The sequence below is a fragment of the Urocitellus parryii genome, unplaced genomic scaffold (genome assembly GCF_045843805.1).
Source record: "Urocitellus parryii isolate mUroPar1 unplaced genomic scaffold, mUroPar1.hap1 Scaffold_48, whole genome shotgun sequence".
Lineage (NCBI taxonomy): Eukaryota > Metazoa > Chordata > Mammalia > Rodentia > Sciuridae > Urocitellus > Urocitellus parryii.
In genome coordinates, this window is record NW_027554049.1 from 3,418,197 (window position 1) to 3,444,123 (window position 25,927).

The 25,927-nt window shown below is 35.2% G+C and overlaps 1 protein-coding gene across 1 annotated transcript in view; it reads left to right on the plus strand.

Moving 5' to 3' along the window:
• Positions 1 to 25,927, plus strand: part of LOC144252569 (1-phosphatidylinositol 3-phosphate 5-kinase-like) — a 95,956-nt gene that overhangs the window by 7,705 nt on the left and 62,324 nt on the right. Inside the window, 12 exon segments of the mRNA XM_077794811.1 lie at positions 1,716 to 1,816; positions 3,121 to 3,192; positions 3,847 to 4,018; positions 5,921 to 6,099; positions 7,982 to 8,095; positions 8,492 to 8,600; positions 8,724 to 8,878; positions 10,121 to 10,211; positions 13,405 to 13,465; positions 14,300 to 14,437; positions 15,315 to 15,435; positions 16,134 to 16,229. Coding sequence (XP_077650937.1) covers positions 1,716 to 1,816; positions 3,121 to 3,192; positions 3,847 to 4,018; positions 5,921 to 6,099; positions 7,982 to 8,095; positions 8,492 to 8,600; positions 8,724 to 8,878; positions 10,121 to 10,211; positions 13,405 to 13,465; positions 14,300 to 14,437; positions 15,315 to 15,435; positions 16,134 to 16,229 — 1,409 coding nt within the window.

Below are 25,927 nucleotides of genomic sequence, written 5' to 3' on the forward strand. Positions count from 1 at the left end.
TCCTGAGTTTCTGCCCTCTGATGATAACACTTTGCTGGAATCCAGGATTATGTTTGAGAAGGGTGAGCAGGAAAATAAAAGTATTCCACAGACTGTTGCCTCTTTGAAGCATCAAGAGTATGCCACATCTGCTTGCCCAGCTGGTGTCCCCTGTGCTCTTTTCCATTTGGTACCAGAATCATTGTTGCCACTTCATGTGGACGAACAGGACGCTGTCCGCAATCAACAGCCAGAGATTTTGCAGCAAATAGAGGAGCAAGATCCCAAAAGCCAGATGAGAACCTTTAGAGACCCTCTACAGGATGACACTGGATTATATGTTACTGAGGAAGTTACCCCCTCTGAAGATAAATGAAAGACTTATTCTTTGGCCTTTAAACAGGAGTTTAAATGCTAAATAGTAATAAAAATGCTAAATAGTAATAAAAAATAGTAAATAGGAAATGCTAAATAGTAATGGTGTTAAACAATTTTTTATTTGTGAGACTGGCAAAAAGATCCACGATTAATGAGGGTTGGAAAAAACAACTTGCATAAATTTCTATACACTTCTGTAAATTTCTTGAAAGTGATAGGGAGGTATCTTAATGTATGGGTACATTTATATGCCTTTGACCCAGTCTTCCTCCTTTTTATAATCTATTGCTGAAGAACCAATTAAATCTGTTTGTATAAGGATGCTTGCATTTGCTAAGAATATATGTACTAGGATATTTATTGAAGCAATGTGTTTAGTTGTTTGTAGTGAAAACAATGATTTGGATTGCATTTAATGACATGGATAGAATCGATGATACATTTTTGGTTTTTTTGGTGTGTGTGTTTGTAGTAATGGTGACTGTACCTAGAAATGTTCTATCACCAAGCTAATCCTCAGCCCCCCACCTTTAAATTTTTTTTTGCAACATAGTCTAGCTAAATTGTTAAGACTGATTTTGAATTTGACAATTTTCCTGACTCAGCTTCTTGAGTTGCCAAGACTATAGGCAGACACTATGACATATGGCTTTGTGATATATTGTTGTGTGTTAACAAGGAAGTTGTATTTTAATATATGTAGCCTCATTTTATAATTTTTATAAAACAAAATCATCTGTGTGTTCATACTTATGAGGGTATTTGTGTGTGTGGATGTTTTAGAGAGCTAGCAAAGAGGATGGACATATGATTTTAAACTACAAACCACTGAGCTTGGGAGGTGGGGTGGAAGGCTTCTCCTCAGATGCACAGAGGCTTTGTGTATTTTAAGAACTTCTTTTTGTATTTCTGTAGCATAAATTTGAATTTCAACAGATAGCAGTTGCTACCTCATAGAGAACAAAAACAGGCATAAAATATAGGTGAGGAAATACCTTAGAATTTAGAATTCTGGGCATCTCTGATTAATGTTATATTCAGTTATCAGATCAGACTTTCATATGGACATTTTAGTTTCATTTTTCTCCCCAAATAATACAATTTTGAAAGAGTATTTAAGAAAACAAACTATTTAGTATTTTTTTATATTTTCATTTAGACTTTTTAGATTGTCTTTCTTCAAATATCAAGTTTTCTTCTTCCTTAAATATAGTTTCTTGTAGTATTGAATTCTCAGCAGAACTACTGCAGTGATGACAGGAGACTTTACCAATAGAGTGGAATATATTGTATGTTAGAAGCAGGTAGAATTAGATGTATTCTGACTTCCAGTGGCTCATGTGTTCCTTCTCCTTCAGGTGGACTGTCTGAATCCTGCTAACCATCAAAGACTGTGTGTGCTTTTTAGCAGCTCATCTGCCCAGTCCAGCAATGCTCCCAGTGCCTGTGTCAGTCCTTGGTAGGATTCTTCTCCCTGTAAACTATTGCACTTAAGAACAGAATTCTAGCAACTGACAAAAATGTAGACATTCATACTTGTTTTTAGGTATATGGCACATTGCTGGTCATAGCTAAGTTGACAAAACTCTGAAATTTGTAAATATGTAATTTGTTTATGGGAAGAAATAAATGAGAATAACCTGAGAGTGAAAAAAAATGTGAGGGATAGAAGAGAAATTTGTACTTACAGAAAGAAAGTTGACACACACAAGTTGAATTTTGATGATAACTGTTAGGCAAATTTTTCTTCAGATACCATTTTTATAAAAGCAATCAGCCTTTTGCTATATTGTTTTTATTTTTGGTGCTGGGGATTGAACCCAAGGGCTTTGCACATATTAAACATGTGCTCTACCATTGAGCATACCCACAGCCCAGTCTTTTGCCTTATTAATGGGTTTTATTCTAAAACTTAATTCTCTGTTGAAAATATAAAACATATTTTATAATGTTATAAATTATTGTTTCAAATCACAGGCACATGATGCTCACATAGACTATATAGTTTTACATGACATAGCTTACCTTTAGTTTAACATGTACCTTGTAGCTCAGTGGTAGAGTGTGTGTTTATATTTGTGAGTCTCTGGGTTCCATCCCCAGTACCACACACAAAACAAGACAAAGTACTATAAGAATGTAATTATACTTTCTGCAGTATTGTTTCCGTGATATTCTGGAAGTGGTATAGCAGTGGTATAGGTCCAGTAGGCAGATGGGGGTTGGGGAAGCCCACAGGGATTTTCTCTGGGAGAAAAGGGACTCCTTAGGTCAAAATTTGAATAAGAAGTGGGTTTTTAAAGGCATATAACCTAACTCTTGTTTGTGAGCATTTGTAGATTAGATAAAAAGTTAGCAGTTGGATGCTTAGTAAGAAGAGCTGCTGTTCTCCATGTTCAGTAAAGGTGTGGACTAGAGAGCAGACGACAGAGTCCTCTTTTTATGTTTAGGAGGCATAAGGTTTTGTAAAGGAAACTTTTACCTCTTTCTAACTCAGATCAGTTTTACTTAATTAATATTATAGTTTATGCATCCTCATTAAACAATTTCATAAGGTACTAATGGACTGGGAGTGGAAAAGATGGTATGGTGTTGCTAGTCCAAACTTTTTTTACAAGATGATGTAAAACCTGTTCTATAACGACAAATATTACCTCCTTTAATACTTCATCATAAGCCCATTTTATAATCAGAATGTGTGGTCTCATGAAGTGTATTTGCTGTGTGGTCCTTATGTTTCTAAGAAGTGATCTCTTCTTTTAGGATTGTAACAATGGAATTTTATGGGAAGAATGATCTTACATTAGGAGTATTTTTAGAGAGATACTGTTTCAGGTAAGAGCTAATTTCCTTGTGTTCCATTATGGCTTTTTGAAGACCAGAATTTCAACCTAAAACATAAGTATGAGTTTGATGTCAAGTGTTATATGGTCCTCACTTTAACACCACATTAAACCATGCCATGCAAAGAAGTAATCTACTTCATATTCAAATTGGGATGTCTTATACGGCACTTTTCTCATATATTTATCAATCTAATAACCTTGCCATCCCTAGGGCTTTTTCAAATGTCTTGTCCAATAGTGATTCAAATGACAGGCAAGGGAAGTGTTGGAGGCAGCTAGCTAGTCATTTTAAATCTTAGTGCTATCATTCCTCACTTACATGACAAAAGGCAAGTAATTTAATCTCTATCATTCCCCCTTTAAAGGGAATACCAGTCCCCCAAAATGTCTAGGTTTTAATGGATAAAATGAATCATCTTGAAATTGTTGGACAAATAGAAATGACTTAACACACAGTAGTTGATGACAGGGGTTCAGCTGCAGCTCAGAGCAGCAGGAGTGCTGTACACTTTGCTCACTGGTCATCAATACTCTAGCAAGAATGCTGCTCTTTATTGACAGTGGTTCTGAGTAACCAGTATTCATTATTCTTGGTTTCTATGTTTTATGCTTAATATGAGAAGGGCTCTTTTGTTTGTCAAAGGCCTTCTTATCAGTGCCCTAGCATGTTCTGCAATACTCCTATGGTGCATCACATTCGGTGCTTTGTCCATGGGCAAGGTTGTGTGCGGATAATCCTTAAGGAGTTGGATTCTCCAGTACCTGGATATCAACATACAATTCTCACGTATTCCTGGTGCAGAATCTGCAAACAGGTAAATATACCTTGGTACTATAATATATGACATTTATTTCTTTATTTGTATAGTTTTTTGGGGAGGTAGTAATCTATAATATTTTGAAACTGGTTGTAATTGGGCTCTTATTTTATCTTCCTTTGCTATATGTTCAAAATAATGTTCATTTTTTGACAATTTCACTACTGAAATATATCAGTCATTAAGTAAAATTCAGGTGCTTTGTTCAGTAAAAATATTGAGACCGTATCTTGACAGTTATTAATTATTTTATTTATTCATTCAGCAATCACTCATTTTGCACCATCTGTGTGTCAGGAGGTACTGTGCTAGGTCCTAGGAATGAAAAAAGAATACAGACTTTTCATCTAGGGGGTAAGACAGATTTGTAAAGTTAATTATTGCAGTGTATCAGGATGTTTGCACAATAAATCTGAGCTTCTATCAGTATTTCTCTCTGAAGAGGTATGAATGAGACAGTGTTGAAAGTGAACCCTACTGATTTTCATGTACAATCTTGAAAAAGATATGAGTTTTATTTCTTTCATGTGCCTTTCTTTACTTTTCTAACTCTGGGGCAAATATTTGGCAGCATGATCATGTTTTTCATACATAATTTTTTTATCCAAATTACGGTGAGTATATATCCAGTTTAACTTCATTGTTACCATGGCTTTTTTTCAGTTTATTTTTGGAAGGAATATATGACAATTAGAAAATAATAGTATGACTTACGATAATATCTGCTGTCAAATCTAGTTCCTCCTGCATTAGCAAATATACCAGCCTAAAATCATTCTATCATTTATCAGTCTTACTTTCATATTTATCTTATAGGCCTTTAGTTCTCATTAGATAGTTGGTAATATTTTTTGTGAACTCTGTAGATTGATAATTGCATTAAAGGAATAACTTGAATTTGAACTTTATATCTTGCATACTTCAGTATATGCACTTTATTTTAAAGACAAAACTTTCTGCTTTGGGGATTCTGATAGAAAAGAGTTTTGTTACACAAAAATGAAGAACTTCTAGTGTAAGAAAATTTACAACTTAAAAAAACCAAACATAAATATACTTAATATTAAATATATTAAATTTCTAGAAACCATGGTTATAGAAACAATAGGCAAAGAGCATAACATAGCAACTTAATACAAATGGACAGTAAATGTGCAAATAAATTTCACATTAGTAATCAAAGCAATGAAATCAAGTAGAAATTAAATAAAATGACTTTTTTTTTAAGAAATGGCATTTCAAATATTTATAATTCCTAGGATTGGTAAGAAAGTAGAGATTGATATTCTGAAATACTGTTGGTACTGGAGGTTTTATAAACTAGTACAACTGTTTTGGAAAACAGTGTGTCAAAAAGTATGAAAGCCCATAAGAATGTTCATGCCCTTTGATATTTTATTAATTTATTTCAAGGATGTAACTATGAATGTTTTTATGTATGTACAAGGATGTTTAACACAGCATCATCCAAATAAGGTGGAAATTATAATGTCTTACATGCACATAAGTAGGGATTGGGTTTAATATTCTAATGTAATAGGATAATCCTACAGCCATTTAAAAAGTTGTAAAGATTATCTTATGATAAAAATATTCATGATTTCTTGCTCAGTAAAGAATAAAAGCTTATAAAATTGTAGGAAAAGAGTTTGTACAAGTAACATTTACTGTGTAAATATATATTCATATATAGAAAGTAAACATACAGGTGTATTGTTGTTGGTGATGTGATTATCAGTGATATTTCTCTCCCTCACAACCCTCAGCTCCATTCACCTATAAACTTTTTTCTCCCTGTTTTCTGCATTCAGAATATATTGTTTGTATTAGAAAAGACATTTTAAAAAATGAAGTTCTCATTATTATTAGATAACTTAAATTATTTTTGTCGAATTCCAGGTAACACCAGTTGTTGCTCTTTCCAATGAATCCTGGTCTATGTCATTTGCAAAGTACCTTGAACTTAGATTTTATGGGCACCAGTACTCACGTAGAGCCAGTGCTGAGCCTTGTGGTCACTCTATTCATCATGATTAGCACCAGTATTTTTCTTATAACCAGATGGTGGCATCTTTCAGGTAAGGAATCAAAGGGATCTTGTACATTGTCATATTTCCTGAAGGTTTTGCAACATTTCTACTGTTACTGGATTGAATTAAATTGTATGTGTCATCTCCCACGTCCACCCTTGCAAAAGCACAGAACCAGACACTGCTAAGAGCTATCAGTGTTAACTTAATCTACCTAAAAAATGTATTATTATCCTTACTTATAGACTTTATAGACCTTACAAGTGAGGATAATAATATTGTATGTTCATTATAGAGCTAACAAGTTTTGGGGTCTTGATTTGAACCCTGGTTGACCTATCGGTTTCACTTTTTTTAAAAAAAAAACTTTTTTGTAGTTATAGATGGACAGAATGCCTTTATTTTATTTGTTTATGTGGTGCTAAGAATTGAACCCAGTGCCTCATCTATGCTAGGCAAGCTCTCTGCCACTGAGCTACAGCCCCAGCCCCTCGGTTTTACTCTTTGTTTTGGCATTCAAGAAACTCTGTCAGAATTTTTGCTAAGGTATTAACTACCATAAAGATAATCAAATACTTGTAATAAAGCTAAAATTTCAAGTTTAATAAGTAAATAATCACCACTGTGGTATTAAATAATTTGAGGAAGGGTTCAGGCTCTGGCTTCAGAATATATCCAGGATCTGAACACTTTTCACTGCCCTCAAAATTTAGTAGTCTCAGACAGTTTCCTTTTGGCCTTGTCCCACAGCCTGTGCTCAGTATGATCTTATTAAAGGAAAAATCAACCAAGGTCATTTCTCTGCTCTAGATGCTGCACAGAGTCCCCGTTTCACCCTGAGTGAAGGCCAGAGTCCATTTACTGGCCTATAAGTCCTTACAGGCTCTGTCTGTTTGCCTAGGGCCTATCACTGTCCCTTCACACATGTGCTAGCCCCTTGGCTCAGCCTCACCTGTGTCAGGTAGGTTCCTGTCTGGGAGCCCTGTGCTGGTTCTTCTTTCTCTAAGCTCTTCATTCACAGGTATCTGCCTGCTGTTTACTTACTTTGCATGAGTGTCTGTTCCAGTTTTCCCTACTCTGATCCCCTCTCATGACTAGTATTCCCCTGCTTCTCTTTCTTGTTTTGTATTTCTCTGACACTTAGCACTTGATGTATGTGTTTTAAATATTTATTTGTTTTTTAAAGAGAGAATTTTTTTAAATATTTATTTATTTTTTTTAGTTTTCGGTGGACACAACATCTTTATTTTATATTTATGTGGTGCTGAGGATTGAACCCAGCACCTCTTGCATGCCAGGCAAGCACGCTACCACTTGAGCCACATCCCCAGCCCCAATTTATTTGTTTTATTTTAAATATTTACTTGTTTTTCCTGAATCATGAGGAAATATCTTCAGTATCTAAAATAGCATCTGGGACATTTTAGACTCTGAGGGAACATTTGCTAATTAGAACTTATTTCTTTTCTTAAGCAAGAGCTTTAAACGTGAAAGTACTGTGTAGGTGGGGCATAGCATTGACTAGGCAGTACCTTAGGCGGAAAGGAAATATTCTCATGAAGATTCCTCAGGAGTGGAAAGGTAAAGAATATCTATACCTATACCTATTATATGAAGGAGTCTCTTCCTTACTCATAGAGAAGGTTTATATCAAAATCAGTTTTGTTTTTATAACAAATGAGGATAACTTCAAAAGGATACTGATGGCATCACAGTGTAGTGATGAAACAAAACAAAATCTAAAATTGGGGAAAATATTTATGATTGAAATTTGTCTTCAATAACTTTGATTTTTAAAAAATACAACTTTATAGAAACTTTATTTTTCTTTATGCCTTATTAGGATTTAATTGACCATCTGGATATATCTCTGCTCAAGGTATTAAAATAGTTTTCATTTTTCTGCTGTTACTTGTATTTCTTCTCTCAGTTATTCTCCCATTCGGCTCCTTGAAGTATGTGTTCCACTCCCTAAAATATTCATTAAGTGCCAGGCCCCATTAAAGTTGTCCCTTCTTCAAGACCTTAAGGACTTCTTTCAGAAGTAAGTTTCAGTTTCTTTGGTGATCCTCTTTTTTTAAAAAAGTCTGTGATGTACAGGTATCAAGTATCAAGTATCACGATTTGTTCATTTAACCGTCTTTGAAAATGTCGATAACTTTTTTGAATTGTATGTTATATGTGCTTTATGGAAAAAAAAGTAGACAATACAGAAAAGCATTTTTTTTAAAAAGTTGAACTCTGACAATGCAAACAACTGTGAAAATTTTGAAGTATATCCTTCAGGTCTTTTTTGGTGTGCACAATTATATGATTTTTAATTAGATAGGACTTTTTTCAGTTATGGTTTTGTGTCTAGTGTCTTCTTTTTTACCTGTTTATGTGGAGTGGGAAATTTGATCTCACCTTCTTTAAAGTATGTAATGTTCTCTGGTTTTAGAGTTTCACAGGTATATCTAGCTGTTGACGAAAGACTTGCATCTTTGAAAACTGATACATTTAGCAAAACAAGAGAGGATAAAATGGAAGATATCTTTGCACAAAAAGAGGTAGTTCATTTCTTTAATAGAAAATCAAAAAGTCAATTGTCTGCTTACTAGAAATTGTTTTTTGTGGGGAAGGGTTATCTATATAGTGCCTATTTACTGAAATTTTATCTTATTACCTGCTAGATGGAAGAAAGTGAGTTCAAGAACTGGATTGAAAAGATGCAAGTAAGGCTCATGTCTTCCTCTTTAGACACTCCTCAGCAACTGCAGTCAGTCTTTGAGTCACTTATTGCCAAGAAACAAAGTCTTTGTGAAGTTCTGCAAGCTTGGAATAACAGGTATATGATTTTGCAATTTAATTAATATTATTGCCAAATTGGCTGTGCCATGACATTTGGTAAATTTAAATAATTTATTAATTATAGACATTTCATCATATTCTTTAGTTATAAAGAAACTTCACCTACCCCCTCCTTTCCCTTTTTTTAAATCCTTTAAAATGTATGGTCTAACCTTTAGATTGCTTGTGAAGATATAAAAACCAAAGAAGGGAACAACCTTCAGTATTGTTTCAAATGTGTATACTGCTGAATGGAATTTGACAGAATTAGTGTGCAATGAGTAATAATTGGAATAATTAGTGTGCAATGAGTAATAATTGCTATGAGAGTATTTTAGTTAGCTTTTTTGCTGCTGTGAACAATTAGAGAAGGAAAAGTTTATTTGTGGCTCATGGTTTCAGAGGTTCTTAGCCATGGATGGCTGATTCTATTGCTCTGGGATGGAGGTAGAACATCATGGCAAAAGAGTATTACAGAGGGAAACACTTCAGGAAGTAGATCCAGAAAGCAGAGACAGAGACTTCTGTCACCAAGTACAAAATATATATCCCAAAGGCATACCGTCAGTGATCCACCTCCTCCAGCCACACCCTACCTGTCTATATGCCACCCAATTAATCCCTTCAGGAAATTAATGCTCTTATTAGGTTAAGGCTCTTATAATTCAATCATTTTCCTGAACTTTCTTGCATTGTTTAATACATGAGCTTTTGGGAGATAACCCATATATAAACCATAACAGGGGTGAGAATTCCAAATATATTACTGTATTTATCTTATGTCATTATTTAAATATTTATTTTTAGAAATATTTTTCTTTATACTAATTTGCTATTCTTTTATAATTGTAGTCATATCAACAAGAGCTCTTGATTTGTTGGTTAGATATGATAAGAATTTTGTCCTAGATAGGTACAACTTTAAAGTCTGTTGCAGAGGCTGGGGATGTGGCTCAAGCGGTAACGCGCTCGCCTGGCATGCGTGCGGCCGGGGTTCGATCCTCAGCACCACATACCAACAAAGATGTTGTGTCTGCCGAGAACTAAAAAAATAAATAAATATTAAAAAAACTTCTCTCTCTCTCTCTCACTCTCTCTCCTCTCTCACTCTCTCTTTAAAAAAAAATTAAAATAAAGTCTGTTGCAATCCAAATAGGAAACAATTGTGATTTCAGAGTGTAAAAAGAAAATTTATAAATATTCAAAGTGCTAAAAAACAAACCATATTCTTTGACTGCAGGTTGCAGGACCTTTTTTCAGCAGGAAAAAGGTAGAAAGGACCTTCAGTTCCTCCAAGTCCTGGAAGACTGAGACAAGGAGAAGAAAGCAAGGTAGGAAAATAAACTTTTGTCTTTGGTCCTTCACTATAATTGATTCCATTCATAACACTTAGAAGTGGTAGTTTAATACATAATTGATTAATATCTAATAGATTTTCCATCTTGAAGTTGTGAGGTTTCAAGGAGATATAGGACTTGGAATACTTTTATGTACTAGCCTGAAATAAATGATCTGTTCTGTTTCATTTATTTGAAATATTTATCATAAATCTGTTCTCCACTGGAGTCACTGAGATACTCTCATGGTGATAGCAAGTGCTTCAAAGGAAGAGATGTGGGTACTCAAGAGTGTGTAATATAGTCCTCGTTTGTTTTACTATGAGTATTTATCTCTGTGCTTAAAATGAGAAGTTCTTAAGGTGTCTGAACTGGGTAAGTTCTACATCTTAATTTAACTGAATTAGTTTTATTTTGCTGGGGAACAAATTGCCATAGATTAGTGTCTAAAAATATAAATCTATAATTTCATAGTTTCTGTGGGCCAGAGATCTGGCAAGCATGGCTAGGTTCTCTGCATAGAATTTCACATAACTGAAATGAAGATTTTGGCCAATGCTTCTGTCTTACTTGAGGCTCAGGGTCTTCTTCCAAGCTCATTCAGATTACTGGCAGAGTTCATTTTCTGGTGGTGATAAGAAGCAGATTATGCTAAGTGAAGTTTAGCCAATCCCTAAAAAACATAGGCTGAATGTCTTCTCTGATATAAGGTGGGTGACTCAAAATGGGGTAGGGAGGAAGAGCATGAGAAGATTACCACTAAATAGGGAAGAGAGGTGGGAGGGAAAAGGAGGGAGAAGGGGAATTGCACGAAAGATGGAAGGACACCCTCATCATTACAGAATACATGTATAATGATGTGAGAAAAAAAAGAAGTGTGTCACATCAGATTGGGTAGAGAGAAGTAATAGGAGGGGAGGGGAGGGGAAGGGAAGGGGGTTAGGAAGCACAGCAGAATAAAATAGACATTATTATTGCTATATGTATATGTGTGACTGTATGACCAATGTGATTCTGTAACCTGTACACTCAGAAAAAATGAGAAATCTGATTCAAATATATGATATGTCAAGATCATTGTACTGTCATGTGTAACTAATTAAACAAATAAAAAAAAGATTATGTCTGGCTGTGGAAATTCCCCATTTAAAAAAAAAAAAAAGAATGAGCTTCCCTTCTGTTGGTGGCTATTGATTTGGAGGCCATTCCTAACTCCTCCAGGCTATCTGCATTCATTGACCTGTTCAAAGCCTGCAACAATAGTCAAATCCCTCTTGTGTTTCAGATCACTTACTTCCTCTGTCTCTTATTTATAGACTTGGTTTTGGTTTTAATGACTCATGAGATTACATCAGGCCCACCTGGAATTTGAGGTTTGAGGTCAACTGACTTGGGACTTTAATTACAGCTGCAAAATTCCTTTACAGCAGTAACTAAGTCAGTGTTTGAGTAGTTGGAAGAAGGTATATACACACCAGGGGCTGGTGACCATCTTAGAATTCTCATCATGCTGCCCAAATTTCACATGAGTTGTTACCAGTATTTTTCAGGTCCTCATGCTTTGATATCACAACAGCTTTGAGCGAGTGTCTTCTTTTTATGTAGTGTTTTGTATTTGTAAAGGAATATTTTCATGCACTGATGGATCCAGGAAACTTTTGCTTTTTAGTAATATATAATGATTTTTCCTTTTGTCTCTTAAACAAATGTGTAGGAATCCTGTTCCCTTACAGTTTAGGTGAGAGTAAGAAAAAGATTATTAAGGATCATTTAAATTTTAGTATTTTCCAACTAGTTCAGGGCTATTAATAAGCACAAACCCCTGGTGACCTTTCCATTTGCCCACTGAACGCACTGCAAAGGTAATGGTGTAAGAGGTTGATACAGAATTGAAAAGATACCATCATTCAACAGAAAGTTATCTTTTTGAAAGATTAAAGATTGATTTGAAATTCTGTTGCACTGCCTTTATATTTAATTATTTGATAAATTGTTCTCAAGTACTTATGATGTTCTGGGAACTTTTCTAGGTTATAGTGGATGCAATTAGGAATAAAGGTCATATAGTTACTGTCCTCATGAAATATTTTTCTAGTAAGTAAGAGACTGATAGTACACATGTGAACCTATAATTATAAAAAGGCTCTGAAGGAAGAAATAACCGGAGATAGTTTTGCTGAAAGAGTAGGTAGTGGTGGTGGGTTATTTTATCTAGGGTGTCCAAGGAGGTCTCTCTGATGTGATGATATTTAATCAGTGAACTTAGAAATGACTTTATTGAAATCATGTGGCACTGATAGTCATTCTAAATATATTTTATCCACAGATAATTAGGACTTGAGAAGGTTCAATGGATAATAAAAGTTTACCAGCTTAATGATAATCTTATGTATTTCTAGATGCCATAATGCCAAGAAGTAAGCTTCTGTTTAGAACAATATTCTCAAAGTGTGGTTCAAGGACTGTTGAGGGTTTATGACCTCTTCAGGGCTTCTGTAAGTTTCTCTTTATTAACCACATATCTGTATGGAGCCAGAACTTTAATCATAACAGTGTATTCATCAGATTAAATGCAGAAGCCAAATAGGAATCTAGCTAGCTAGACACTAAAGATAATTGAAAAATGCAAAACAGTGCCACTTTTTCACCAATTGTTTTTAATTTTGGAAAATAAGTATTTTTTATTTACTCAATGTTTTTATACTTGTGCTAATATTATAATGGACTTATTACTATATTATTATTTTAGGGTACTGAAGATTGAATCCAGGCGTGCTTAACCACTGAGCCACATCCCCCAGCCCTTTTACTTTTTAATTTTGAGACAGGGTCTTACTAAGTTGCTTACGGCCTCTCTAAGTTGCTGAGGCTGGCCTTGAATTTGCAATCCTCCTGTCTCAACCTTCTGAGCCGCTGGGATTATAGGCCTGTGCCACCAAGCCCATCTTGGGCTTATTGTTTTTAAATGAATAAATGAATATTGTAAAATATTCTCAGGTTTAATTTCTAATAAAAAGTAGATTGATTAATTTCTAATGAAAAGCTACATTAAATTATAAAGGTGGTTCTTTGTTATTTTTAGTATAACAGGTCTTGACATGAAAAAGTTCAAGATTCATTTGGTTAGACAGTTTTAAAAATGTGATTTTAGTATTCCCTTAAGAATACAGTATTTATTTCTTTACAGATAAATGCAATGGATGCGTCTCCACGGAATATTTCTCCAGGACTTCAAAATGGGGAGAAAGGTTGGTCCTTGAGTCTAGTGACCACTTGCCATTGGAAAGTTTGCATAAGTTGTTGTTTTATAACTGAATGAATTGTTTTTAACTGCCAATTTTAGCATTTTTCCCAAATACAATTACTCAGAAACTTTTAACCCCCTACGTATAGATCATTTGTAACTCTATCATCTTAAGCTTATCATATAATATATTGTAAGAAATTAAGTTAGGAGAGAGAAACACATGAAATATAGAGAGGACTGCTATTGAAGGAAGAAGTAATAGAGAACAGGAAATTGAATTTCTATTTGCTCATTCCTGAATCCCTAGGTTTCACTAAAAAAATCTTCTAACATTTAATTTATATTTTTAATGTCACTAAAATATTTCCTAGGCTTAAAATATCTTTTCTAGTATCTTATTAGATAATTTGGTGTTATTGTAGAAACCTTGTGGGAGAATTTACATAGACTATTTTTGTTGGGCAAGAGCTCAACTCAATTTTTTTGGTATTTTTCTATAATAATTATGATCTAGTATCTTTTCTCCCCCAGAATGAGCATCTGATTTTTTCCCCATAGTGTCCTAAGACATTGTGTTATAGTGGAAAGAGTATTGTGTTAAATAGGAGTCAGATTTGATTGATATAGTCCCCTGAGATTTGATTGTGGTCAAGTCATATATGGAATTTTGTTTCCATTTCTGTGACATGAGCTACCTGACCTTGATAATTTTTTAAAAACTAAAATTCTGTGTTTTAGCAATTAAAAATATGAATTGGCATTTAAAAACATTAATGTTAAGTTGAAATAGACTTAATATTTTAAAATGACTCTTAGGATTGTATTTTTTTTTTAGAGGATCGTTTCTTGACAACACTGTCCAGCCAAAGTTCTACCAGCTCTACCCATCTCCAGTTGCCTACTTCACCTGAAGTCATGACTGAGCAGTCAGTGGGAGGCCCACCTGAACTAGATACAGCCAGTGGTTCCGAAGGTACAGTTTAAGTCACTTTTTCTATATTTCATTGACTCTAAGGCTGTTAGTTGTCTCTTTGGCTTATATGGGTCTCTGAGAAAGAAAAAAAAATCACTGCTAATTCTTTGACATAATGCTTTCTTAACTCTTAGAATATTTATATTATACTTACCAAAAGTGCTTTTTAAGATAGAGCTTTTCATTCTATCACTTCTTTATTTAGTTGCACTACTTGACATGTAAGTATTACAATAACAAAATGTGATTCAGCTTTATTTACCTTCTGGCGCTCTTACTTCTGTAAGTTCCATGAAGTATAGGATTGCTGCTTTGAAAAAAGAAAAAGAAATAAGAGAAATCACTGCCATTTCTTCCAAAAAAAATATTTACTTCCTAACAGTAAATTAGTGCCTTGTCCTTTCTTTCCTTGCTTTCTGTTTAAGTAATAAATTGCTCAATATAAAATTTGGAATTACTTTCCAATTGCTACTAATCTCAGGTATAATAACCACAGTGCTCATTACTTAGTTGGACCTGAACTTCATCACATGAATAGTTGTAATGAAGTTCATGCATATTTGGGCAGTTATACCCTTATGGCTACTCACTGTCTCCTGCAGCAGAAACCATTGATGGTAGAATAATCTCAGTTTCAGAGGCGCTAAAATGTAAAGAAGAAAACCTGTCTCTAGAGTCAATGATATATATGTTTCACTGTGCTTTCTCTTTCATTCCATAAGAGTCATTTTTCCTAGATTAGAAATTTTGAATCACATCTGATAATTATGATATTGATATGTCTGCCAGTATTCCCCAAGGGGAAATCAAGTTGACACTTTAATTTTTTTATTCTTCCTGAATGTTAGTGTACAAGTGGAATATTTTTTTATTCTAGATGTGTTTGATGGATATTTGCTGGGATCCACAGACAGCCAGGTGAAAGAGAAGTCAACCATGAAAGCCATCTTTGCAAATTTGCTTCCAGGAAATAGCTATAATCCTATTCCATTTCCTTTGTGAGTATTATACAAACTTTGTGTTTTTTTTCCACTCCAAACTCTACCATGTCTGTTTTTTCACCATTATTAATTTCTTAATTATGTAAAATGCTTTGTTTTCCTTAATGTCGTAACCTTGCCCATTAGGGGCTGAGTAAATAGCACCTAAATAAAATGAATGGATGTGCCTTAACAGTACCTAGAAGAGTTAGACTGGAAGTCAGGGGAGCAAAATTTACATTGAGAGGGAGTCGCCATTGAGTTTTCATGTAATAACAGTAGAGTGGCTGGGTTATTCTTGTTGGACTAGTAGTATGTCTTCTTCACAGTTTCTAGAAGACTTTTCTCTCAAGCTTATACTGGAACAAAGTATTTTAGACTTCTCTGGTTCTTTGGAAATTCTTTTTGAGATTAATATGGCCAAAATTTTGGTGCTATAGAAAGTTTTCTGGAGTCAATATTCTATAGTCCTGTGATTTGAAACCTAATTCTGACAATTTTCCGGTTGCCTTCAAATTTTTTTCTTGATTGCTTTTTTGTTTCCTTTTGATTCAAGTTCTCATAATTTGCATACATTTTTGATTAATTAATTATAATTCTGTAGTATTTAGGTAAAATTGTCCTGAAATTTACTTACAGAGTGTTAATGGATTTTGTATTTGATTTTCTGCTAATTTTAGTTTTATTTATTTAATGCATTTTAAAAATTTAAACAGTGATCCAGATAAACACTACTTAATGTATGAACATGAATGGGTGCCCATTGCAGTCTGTGAGAAAGAACCCAGCTCCATCATTGCTTTTGCTCTCAGGTATTGTTCTTGGGACTTTTTCCCCAATGGTTATATCTGTGTATTTTATGTATGTCTATAATTCTTTTTTGGGAGATTGTTCACATAAAGCATAACAAAATGATTAATAAAATACTTTTTGTTTCAGCATGGTGGTCTGTTCTCTTTGTACCTGAAAACCTTCTCTTTATTCAAATAATGGGGTATAGCATGAGTCTTAAGCAAGTTCCTAATAACTGAACTGACTAGAGAGTTTATTTACTGCCCTTGAATCCTGTAACTGTTTAATTTGTACCCCTGTATCCCTTACTTTGATTTACTTATTAACATAATACGTGGGACATATTTTCCTAATAACAGGTGAATATCTTGTTTTTGTATTCTGTTCTCATTTCCTTTCGGCTTCCTATACACACTAGGTAAATTTTCCTACCTTGAGAATGCTATTTCTATTCCTTAAGTCGTAGGTATATTTGACTTTCTGACATAGTTATCATGTGTCTTAAAGAAGTGACCCACTGGGCTGAGGTCCTGGCTCAGAGGTAGAGTGCTCGCCTACCACCTGTGAGGAACTGAGTTCGATCCTCAGCACCACATAAAAATAAAGCAAAGATATTGTCTCTACCTATAACTAAAAAATAAATATTAAAAAAAGAAGCAACCCACTTTAAAAATATTGATATGTCTAAAAAACCTCAGCTTTTTGATCATAAAAGTATCTTGACAGTGGTTCAACCGTTTAAATAGAATCCAAGGTGTTGAATCAAATTTTTTTTTCTATTGTAAGGCATTAAATTTTTCCTTTTGGATATTTGTTACAAGGTGTATATTTATTCAACAAGTATTTGGCATTGTATCTACAGGGGTAAACAAACTTTTTTTTTTTTTTTTTACCAGGGATTGAACCCAGGAGTCCTTAACTGTTGTGCTACTCCCCAGGCCTTTCTTTTTTATTTAGATATAGGGTCTTGCTAAGTTGCTTAAGTTGTATTCAGAAGTATATTTTTTTCAAATGAAAACAACACTGAAAGCTTTATATTTAAAAGTACCACAGGTTTTATGTGTACTTGATGTCCATGTGTCATTGAAATAGTAGATCCAAGGCTGTTTGTAAAACAGAATGACTGTACTTTTTATATAGGAATAGCCCTAATTTAATGATGTTGATTTTAATGAAATTCAGTGGGAGTGGCTTTTTTGCCCTTCATTTTTACTATGCTACTGAAATACTCTCCCCCTACCCAATTCAGAGAACCAACTGTTCTAAAAAACAGGAAGTGAAAAGAGGACATACAATCTGTGGAATCTGTGGGGGATTATTTCCAGAAACACTCCCCTCACCCCACAGATACTAAAATCTGGAGATATAAATCTCCTCTATGTAAAATGGCAGTGCATTTGCATATCATCTATGTACATCATCCTGCATCACCTCTAGCTTACTTATAATACAGTGGAAATGCTGCATAAATAGTTGTTTAGGGAATAATGACAAGAAAAAAATATGTACATATTCAACCCAATTTTCTAAAATGTATTTTTGATCTGTGGTTGGTTGAGTCTGTTAAATATGAACCCTGCAGGTACAGAGGGCCTATTGTGCTGCTGTTTCTGGTGGTTCTTTCCCTGGTTTTGGGTAGTTTTCTCACTTATGTGATCAGTATTCTGCTAGACACCTGAGTTGAGCCCTTAGCAAATCTTTGGGGTTCTCTTTCTCTTCGATTCTTACCAGGCTGGTACTCTCTCATATGAATTTGAGCTGCCTTGATTTCCCCAAATCTCAGTCCTGTCTTAGCCCAGGAAGTGGAACAAGTTTTTCTTAATTGCTCCCCTCTGTGCTTCACCTAGAACCTTCCCAGGTGTAATCTGGGACAAACAGGGCTCACCTTATTTCCCATCTCTAAAGGATTATTGTTCTTTCTAGGATGATATATAACTGCTTTTATTAATTTTGTTTGGTTTTCTTGGCTGTTTTTGGAGGGAGGTTAAACCTCCTGTTGCTTTGTCTTGCTCAGAAGTAGAGGCCTTCTTGGTAATAGAATTTTAGAAAGATTGGGTAAATGCTGTATTGAATATTTGATGTATTTGATACATGTTATCTGTTGGAGAGATAATTCTTTATTTGTAACTATTTTAAAAAATCATTTAAAAATCCAGTCTCCTCTAATTGAAGTCCTTATTTTATGCAACAAATCAGAATTGACAATAACAAGAGAGGGATAATTTAGTCAATATACAAAAATATGCCTGAGGTACCATCAGATAGTCAGTACTGTGGACATGAATGCATGTCATTGCCTCAACAGAGCAAGCTCCTGGGAGTGGAGAACCTGGAATTGCTGCCAGCCTTGCATTTCAGCTTCATGTCTGGGAAGTGCTGCTGAACTTCAGAGTTTTTAAGAATGTCCAGTATAATTAGTTGGAGTTTAGCTTATTGGCAGCAGGGCTTTATCAGTACATCTAGATTTTTCCACATAGAATTTGATGAACATTTCTGCTGCAAACATGCTACTTTATCTGTGAAAAACTTCCTGGCAGTTTTAGCCTCACAGGATCTGGCTGTCATCACACCTTCAGGAACATCACTTACACATAGCACTCCTGAGAAGGTGTGCATAGGCAGAGTCTGCCTGGTATTCTAAGTGATTCTTCTAAGCAACATTTGTTTGCCTGGCCACACCACTGCTCTTTAGGGGCCCTGGTTTATCTTTACTGTACTCATTTCTAAATGCTCATAGGTGGAAATATCAAGCATTAGCCTAATTTCAGAAGATTGCTCTTTTCTTCTGTCTTTTGGAAGTGAATGCAAGTGTGACACTGAACAAACTGGATGAGACATCTTTGGGAAATCCTAGTTCTTTGGCTATGATGGGAGTTGATACTCGTTGTCTTAATGATTAATTCAGGCATGGGAGCTTCTAGTGACATATTCTGCCTGCCATAGGAGTAGTAATTTTACCTTCTACTTGTCATTAATGTGTGTGCTCTTCATAATGCTATTTCAGCAACACTTTTGTTCTATACTGTCAGTGAAGACACCCTGGTGGATAGAAATTCCTTTAGAATAAATCCATCCATGGCTGTTTTGCTTCATATCATCTTAATACTAAGTTCTTCCTCCCGCCCTTGCTTTCAGATTTTGCAATTTTTTTTCTAATTGCTGTGTGTATGTGTGTGTGTGTGTGTACAGGGATATGTGATTCACTGGAAAAATTATCAGCATAGCTGGATAATTCTAAAATACTTTCTTTGTTCTGCTTCTAACCAAATTTACTTAACTAGGAAAACCTACATTGTATATAATGGAAGCTATTTTATTTTGATTCATGTAGTAATATAAATAAGTTGATGATTTTGAGATATTCATGCTTAAATTATCTCATAGATTAGATTTACAAGCTTTAATTTTGGTAATTATATTTGCTACAGCATTCACTGATTTTAAATATTGTAAACAAGAATTGACAGTTCCTACCATTGTTCCATAAAAATATATACAAATGTATGAGTGAAGAATGTTTTTGTTTTCAGGGCAGCAATAAAATAGGTGAAATTTTAATGTGTCCTCAGATTACTCAGAATACCAAGTAATACAAATAGTTTATTCATATTTGCATATATTTTAAATCACTGTGTGAACTGGATGTGTTTATTTTCACTTCATTTGTATTACTGGTAATTGCATCTTGAAGGAGGAAGAGTTCCTTCTGTCCAGGGTTCACAACTCCCCTCTTCAGCTTTTGATTCCTTACTCTCCTGTCTTATTGCCTCTTTTCCCAAAAGTGGCCCTTATTCTTCCCATGCTTTTTCATTTCTATGTCACTTTTCATTACAGAACTTTGAGAAGGCTCATGCCACATTTACTGCTACCTTGTACCAACCCCCCCCAACCCCCTACTCATTGCCTTCTACCCACTACTGATTTCTCCTTTGAAGATTATTTTTTATTTAACCCACTTGTGAAATCTAATTGAAAAGACTTTTTTTTTTAATCAACTAAATCCAGGCAGTGCTTGCACTCATTCAGTCAACAAACTTGGCTACAAACTCTTGGCTAGGTACTAGTGCTGCAGAAATGAAAGATGCCACTACTTGCCTTAAGGAGCTTGCAGAACAGTTGTGGCAATAGGTGTAAAATAATCATGAGTGAGATAAAGACTGATAAAAGTCTGTTTCTTGTTTTTGTTTTGTTTTGGATGGCAGTAAACATTTTTCAGAGAGTGTTGGTTCAGTTTTCAACATGACAAATTTGTTGACTTGAAGAAAGTTATCTGTAAATGAATTTAGAGATTTGTTTTCACATTTTAAATTTCAGACGATAATGTTATTCAAATCTTTGATTTTTTAAAATAGATGTAAACTTTACACAGCTACTTTAAAAGTGATATACCCCCTATTTCTCCTCCCGCCCCAAACTTCAAGGAGAAGAAGAAAATATATTTAACTTGAATACCTAATTTCAAGCATCTCTCACAGAACCTGATGTAAACTAAGGTAGAAGGATAATGCAAACCCCTTGTGAAGACAACCTACCTTAATCTTGCTGAAAACCTGCTGTGAGCAGCTCAAAACTATTTTATGAAGGCCAGGATCAACAAATACTTATTTTTTGTTTTTCACAGTTGTAGTTGAACTGTAGGCCAGTTGACTAGGCCACAGACCTTTAGGACTATCCATGGCAGTTTTCCTGTTAGAATAAAGAGACCATAAGCAATTTCTTTGTATAATTTAGACATTTTTTTGTCATGTTTCCTGATTACAATGACCATTACTGGTTGATCCAACCCTTTCCTAAGCCCAAAGCAACTCTGCACACCGATATGCTGGAGACCGGCAGCCTGTGAGGCCATCCAGTTTGAGTTCTCTGTCCAATGAAAAGACTTTAAATTGGATGGTGCCTATGAATCCAATAAAATTCACTTTCATGGACTTTTTAATTTCCAGAGTGTAGTAGAAGCAGTGTATATAAGCTGAGATGGTGGAGACAGAATGCGAGAGGGTTGAAAGTCTAGTGGGCTCAGTAGAGAATAAGACAGCTTTTAAAGGATGACTCGCTGCCCTGGCCCAGGCACTTCTGTATGTTGCCCAGGTACCCTTCTCTTATGAATGGCACTGAACTTTCTAGTTCTTGACACAGCCCGATAGGTCCAGGGTTTCCTGTCTTCCTACATACAAACGATAAATGCCTGTCATATAATGAGGCACGGCTGCTCCTTACTGCCTGTAAGAATCTGCACTATATTTAGGCACCAATAATTCTAAAAGGAGTGAATGATTCCCTGCCATTCCACACATCAGTGAACAGCAGGTCAGTTTGCCAGGCCATTAACAATTAGCCTTATGTTAGTTCACCATTTTTTAGTAGCTAATGGCCGAGTTTGCCAAGATAATATAGTGTTAAATAGTATTGGCTGAGATCCCAGGCTTTTTAAATATGTAAACCAGTACTTTAAAAAATATTACAAAGAAAACCAACCAGGTAAGCTTGAGAAGGAATTTTATTATCCACATTAGTTTAGAATAGTTCTAATATAAATTAAAGTGCCTACTGTTTTATATTAATGTGTTTTACACATATAAATAAAATCTGGGCTAGCAAATATGTGATTTTTATCCATATGCTTTGTTTGAAGATTATTTTTGTAAAACGTTTTCTTTGCTGAGATTAAAATTTCATGTTACCATGTGAATCAATCAGTAGTTCATTTATAAAATGTAAATTAATTTTTAAGAGTGCTAACATAGTTTAGCTGTTATTTTTTTATTTGCTCTACAACCCACACAGGCAATTAAGTAATAAGTATGAAAAAAAAGTCCTTGTCTGAATCATCTATTAAAATCTAGTTTCCACTCAATAGTAATATCATTTTATTTCTTGTTCTCATAATAGTGAGCCTTGATCATACCCCTATCTATGTCCTCTCTTCTCTGCAGTACTTCAGTCCCTGCCTCTCAATATGTGCTCCCTTGTACCCTCTTGAGTGGAAAAGGCCTCTTTAAAATAGCTCAGATAAGACTGATGTTTGCCCTCAGCAGTACCCACCCCACTCAATCCATATGTTGAAATCTTAACCCCAGATGTGATGGTGTTGGGAAAGAGGGCCTTTGGAAGGTAATTAGGTCATGAAGGTCAAGCTCTTGTGAATGGGATTAATGCCATCATAAAAGGGACCCCAGAGAGCTCTCTTATCCTCTTTGGCCATGCAAAGATACTATGAGAAGACAGCTATCTGTGAAGTAGGAAGCAAAGCCCTCAACAGACACCAAATCTGCTAGCATCTTGATCATGGGCTTCCCAGCCTCCAGAACTGTGAGGAATAACATTTTTGTTAAGTCATGCAGTCCATGGCTGCCTGAATGGACACTAGTGGGAAGGGAGACAGTTCTTCCAAGGAGCCTTCGTTTGCTTGAGGTGTGGAGCTGCCTTTCAAGGTGGTTGAGAGGATTACAGAATGTGTGCATGCACTGGCCAGGACAGTGCCTGGTGTCAGTACGTGGTGTATCTGGGGAGGTGGTTGGAGGCCAGAGTTAACTAGGGAAACACGTTCTATACATATCATAGGATTTCTTGGGCAACATCCAAATTCCCATTCTACAGTTTTACCACCCTTATTACCAAGTCTTTGACTTCACCATGTTTGAACCCAGTCTGGGTGCTAAGCTTTCTATTTACATGGTAAGAAAAATGTATATTAATAAATTACAGAGATAATGTTCTTTGTTGAAATGTCTTTATTTTGGTACAAAAAGGAAAAGTCGGGTTAAATGTACACTTATACAATTGGTGGCCAGAATCTTATAATTATTTAGCTAATAATTCATAAAGGAAGACTTCTGGAGTAAGTGAATTAGTTAGTAACTAATTCAGCCATTGTTCTTCATAGGTAAACTTTAGTAATAGTTGCCTTCTGCTCATTGAAAATATATTTGGTATGCTGAAAGTTGTCAAAGCAGCAAAGCAATGATGTTTAACACATTAGGAGTTTAATAATGGAAAACGGACCTTAAGTTCTACATAAAGAGACCTTTGGTAAGGAGTATTCTACACAAAATATTTTAGACCCAGTTTCTAGCATTGAAAAAATTCATCCCAAAACCAGTTTCCCATTGGCATTTCCTGATACCATCCATGTGATTTGTATGAACATGTACAAGTTATTTGACCACAGAATTCTGTAATGTCTTATAGGACAGTAGTGGGGGTTCAGTGAACAGTGTGCATCAAGTTTCCCTGGCACAGAATAACTTTCCAGTCAATGTTATTTTCCTTAGCAAGTTCCTGTACATCATGAGAATTGATGTTAAATGTATGAAGAAGCCTCAGGGAGATACACAGCAGAGGAAACAACTGAAAACAAACTTTAAACTCACAAGATGCTTATATGTGAATTATGATAGTGCCTGACATAAATGATGATATTTATAAATTAGTCATCACTTTTTCTTCTTATCTTGAGCTTTATAAAAATCCTGTCTACAAGTTATACACATCAGGACTTGATCATCTTCATGATTGAAAAATACTTTGTATTTTATTGGAAATAAATAGTAGATTTTTATGTATATGATTCAGTGTTTTGAGTTGCTATTGCATTGTTACTGCCCTTGCAACTTAAAAGACTTTTCCTAAATGCCCCTGGCCTTTTCCCCTGATTCTCTTAATGTCTTTGGAGATAAAAGTGAGTTACTGTGCTGGTAGGTGCAGCCACTGGTCAAATTTCACAAGTGTGGAACTGGTCTAATTAAAAAAAAACTCCACATGCAGGTAGGTCTCTCTGCTTTCTTCACCCAGGGCTTGTGAAGTGTGCCTGTTCCAGAGAATCCTCTTTCCCTTGTACAGAAGGACCCAAACCCTCTATTCATCAGGCAGGGATTGTTATATGGTGGTCTTAAGTCACCTATCAACTCTGTATCAGTAGTAAAGGTGACAATGGTCTCCATCTGCTAAACCCATGTGTACATGTTTTGATTGTGAGGAATAGAAAGCTGCTCCTTTTCTTCTTGAACCCCAGCACGTCTCAAGAACATCAAGGTTAAAAAAAAATTTGAGGGGCTGAGGTTGTGGCTCAGCGGTAGAGCCCTTGCCTAGAATGTGTGAGGCCCTGGGTTTGATCCTCAGCACCATATAAAAATAAATAAAATTAAAGTATTAAAAACATTGAGAAAATGATTTGGGTTCACTTAGTAAACCAGCATCTTTGGACAAAGTCCTGTACACTTTGCAATATAGCACATGATCTTTCTCATTTCCTTTTCGCATGTTATTTATTTAAAAACTGTTATATGTTGGGCCACCACTTATCTGCTCTGTGATATGGGGAAAGTTGTTTAGCCCCTCAGAACCTAATCTGTTAATACTGTTCATCTCACTGGGTTATTGTGAGAATTAATAAAAAATATATGAAGTGCCTATTTCAGTGTCTGAATTATTTCCGTTTATCGCCCAAATATATTAAATCCAGTAACTCCACAGCATTTTTTTATTTCCTATTTTTAACATTTTCTTGAATTTGGCATAATTTGATAGTAATAAAATACATGATTTATTTCATTAATTTTTATAATACAAAATAAATATTCTACATATTCTAAATATTCTTAAATTTTGAATAACTCACACTCATGAATTAACACGTGGAAGAACAGTGTGGGAATGGAGGGCTTCATCATTGTTGGAGGTAGAATTCTGCATTGACTCCCAGTGGCCTAAACCCTTGCACATGGCCTGTACATCCCAGTGGCCTCCCCATTGAGTCACTTGCCCTAATCAGTTGACTTTGAGGTACTAAGAAGGGAGATTATCCTGGGTGGAACTAATTGAATCTGGACAAGAACACAGGGACTTCAGTTCTACAACCAGAATGTCACATGCATGGAATCTTCCCTGCACAGTGTGTCAGTTGATTGTCAGATCTAGGGCAGGAGCTTGAGTGTGAGCGGATGTGAAATGAAGGTGTACCCAGCATCTGTTCAGCTGCTAATGCACAACAAGGCAGACATTTAGGGGAGTGGCACACACAGCCAAGTAGGAACAGTATGTAACCTTTTGAGTCTAATTTCTTCCAGTGATCATAGTGGGTTTTTTGTTGTTGTTGGTACCAGGGATTGGACCCAGGGCTGCTTAACCATTGAACCACATCCCCAGACCTTTTTGTGGGGTGAATCAATGCTGCAGGTTGAGCTTTATGAACCAGGGCACACACAGCATTATGATTATTTTGAGACAGGGTCTTGCTGAGTTGCTTGGGGTCTCTTTGAATTTATCATCTTCCTGCCTCAGCCTCCCATCCCAAGTTGCTAGGATTATAGGCGTGCACCATGGCACCCAACTGATCATAGTGCTTTTGAGGTTCATCCACATTGTTATTTGTGTCAGTAGTTTGTTTTTATTGCTAAGTAGTATTACATTGAAGGGATATTCTTGTATTACTGTATGGACATTTTTGTGTTTATCCATACAGTAGTGGACATTTGGGCATTACCAGTTTAGCTGTTCTGGATAAATTTTTTTTTTTTTGTAAAACATTCACTTAACATCTTTGTGTAGAAATAGATTTTCCTTTCTCTTGGGTAAATATACAGGAGTGGAATTGTTTTCCAAAATGGTTCTATCATACTCTGTCTTTAAATAGTACTGTAATACTCTATGGCTACAAAATAAGAGAATCTCATAATAGCTTCCCAGTCTGTCAGTGTAGGAATTGCCTACATAATACATG